Source organism: Carlito syrichta, unplaced genomic scaffold, assembly GCF_000164805.1.
Source record: "Carlito syrichta isolate Samal-C Ts95f unplaced genomic scaffold, Tarsius_syrichta-2.0.1 Scaffold143244, whole genome shotgun sequence".
NCBI lineage: Eukaryota > Metazoa > Chordata > Mammalia > Primates > Tarsiidae > Carlito > Carlito syrichta.
The window spans coordinates 60,459-62,624 of NW_007087340.1; the positions used below are offsets into that span (position 1 = coordinate 60,459).

General features: G+C 58.4%; 1 protein-coding gene across 1 annotated transcript in view; it reads right to left on the reverse strand.

The window, feature by feature from the left end:
* Positions 1-2,166, reverse strand: part of LOC103251622 (rap guanine nucleotide exchange factor 1) — an 8,664-nt gene that overhangs the window by 2,723 nt on the left and 3,775 nt on the right. Inside the window, exons 7-8 of the mRNA XM_008050210.2 lie at positions 1,961-2,062; positions 327-424 (exon numbers count right to left, since the gene is read on the reverse strand). Coding sequence (XP_008048401.1) covers positions 327-424; positions 1,961-2,062 — 200 coding nt within the window. The remainder of the gene's footprint in view (positions 1-326; positions 425-1,960; positions 2,063-2,166) is intronic.

Here is a 2,166-nt window from a genome sequence, read left to right on the forward strand (position 1 = left end):
AAAAAAAAAAAAAAAAAAAAAATAAATAAATAAAATGCATCACAAGGAGCAGGTTTTACTTTTTTTCTTTTGTAGAGACAGGGTCTCCTATGTTGCCCAGGCTGGTTTTCAACTCTTGGCCTCAAGCAATCCTGCCTTGGCTTCTCCAAATGCTGAGTCTGTAGGCATGAGCCACCACAACCGGCCTGTTTAACTTTTAAGGTTAAAAGTAACACAGAAGTACAAACACCTCAGTTGCACTTGAGTGAGGCTTTCTCTTCAGAGCCACCAAGAGGGGAACCTGGGTGGGCTGGGAGCCCGAGAGCCGGGACAGGGCTGCTACTCACAGGTACGGGATGCACGGAGGCTCCACCTCGGAGAGGGCGGCCCGGTAGGCTCGGAAGGAGGACGAGCTGTCAATCAGCGTGCAGTACTCAGCCAGGCCCTGGAGGACGGGATGGGTTAGCGAGTGCCAGGACAAGGCTGGAGGCAGGGCCTGGCCACCATCGCTGACCAGCTGACCGCCCCTCCTCTGTCCACACTGACAGGGGTCCAGAATGTGTGAACACTAAGTCAGATCCAGACCCGCCCTTGGCCAGGTGGGATTCAGTCCCTTCTAACTAAATGCCAGACAAACACCTGCTCGCAGAGTGATGTCAGGCCCTTTAGTGGAGCAAATACACCTGGTGCCTGTTGCATCTTGGTTGAGAGAATCATCACTGAACTGTGGCACCAACTGTGTTCAACACACTGGAAGAGAGGCTCCTGTGTGGTCCCTGCTGCGGCCTGTGGCTAGTGAAGCTGCTAAAACACACCTGCAGCCCGGAGAGCCTCTAAAACACACACGGAGCCCGGAGAGCCTCTAAAATACACCTGCAGCCCGGAGAGCCTCTAAAACACACATGGAGCAGTCACTCCTGGCTCGGGGCTGCCTTCCCACCTCACTGTGCTCAAGGGAGGACCCACAGGGATGGAGGGGCCTCGCCTGCCAGCAGGACTGAGCCGCTTCACCTCCTGCACACGGCGTGGGGTTCTCGCCTATGAGACGCTGCCAACCCTGCCCCCTGCTCAAAACGCCACTCTTCTGCCTGCACTCCTGTTAGGTGTCTCTAATCCTGAAGTGCTGCCTCCTCCAGGGAGTCTTCTTCCCTCCTCAGGACCTCTCATGTGTGCCTGTAACACCCAGTATGAATTTCCGACTTCTTCATGTGATAGTGTTTTATGACTGTCCCTTTAGTGCAGCAAACAGGGAGGACCCCTGGGGGCCTGGCTGACCTTCCAAGCTGTTGAGTTTTGCCCCCCATTCTCAAGAACGTGTCCCCACACAAAGATAATGACCCAATTCCTTAGCAGGCCCTGAAGCTCTCGTGACCTCGGGCTGGGGCCCTCCTCCAACAACGAGGCCAGTCTGGCCCCCATCTTGCTCAAGGGTCCAGGTTCCACCTGCTCCGAGCTGTGAACCTCTGTCCTCTAAAGGAATTCTCTCTTCTTCCCAGGAGACTCCTCCCCACAGCGGGTGGGGGCATGTATGCCGCTCCCTCTGGGCTGCCCCCCTGCCCATCTGCCCACCCCTCTCTGCTCAGCACTTACCCTGCAGAAGCCCACCCGCCAGAGGTCAGGCTGCTCAGTGTCCCAGCACTCACGCGGTGCCCAGCCCCTTCAGGACGGGCTGAAGGAAGGGCCGAGTAGGGGAAGCTGGGACCCAGGGACGGGACTGGGGGCGGCAGCAGGACACCCTGATGTGAGATCCCCCTAACCAACCTTGAAGCCCCTGGGACCAGATGGCTGGAGATCAGAGGTGGGAAACGGAGGCAGGGCAGGGCAGGGCAATCTTTCTGGCCACATGGCAGGCTGGCAGCAGAGCAGGGACCCAGGACTGGGTCTCGACTGCAGTTCGCGCACTTCCTGCCACAGCCTCTTGCCCGAAGGTTGGGCAGGTACCCCGTTCGCCGGCCCTGGCTCATGCTCCGAGGCCACTTACCTCCGAGGTCTGCTTTTGCCACTCCAGCCTGCGGATAGGTGCCGAGTCCAGCGCCGAGAGGATGGCCAAGTAGGAGTTGAAGTTGTTTAGCTTTCGTAAGTGCTGTGGAGTGGCAAGGCTGATGTGAGGGCAGGCGGGGGATGGAGGTTGTGGGGGGCTGCCTGGGCCCCCTGGGAAGGGCCTAGGGGCAGGGGGTGGTGGCCAGG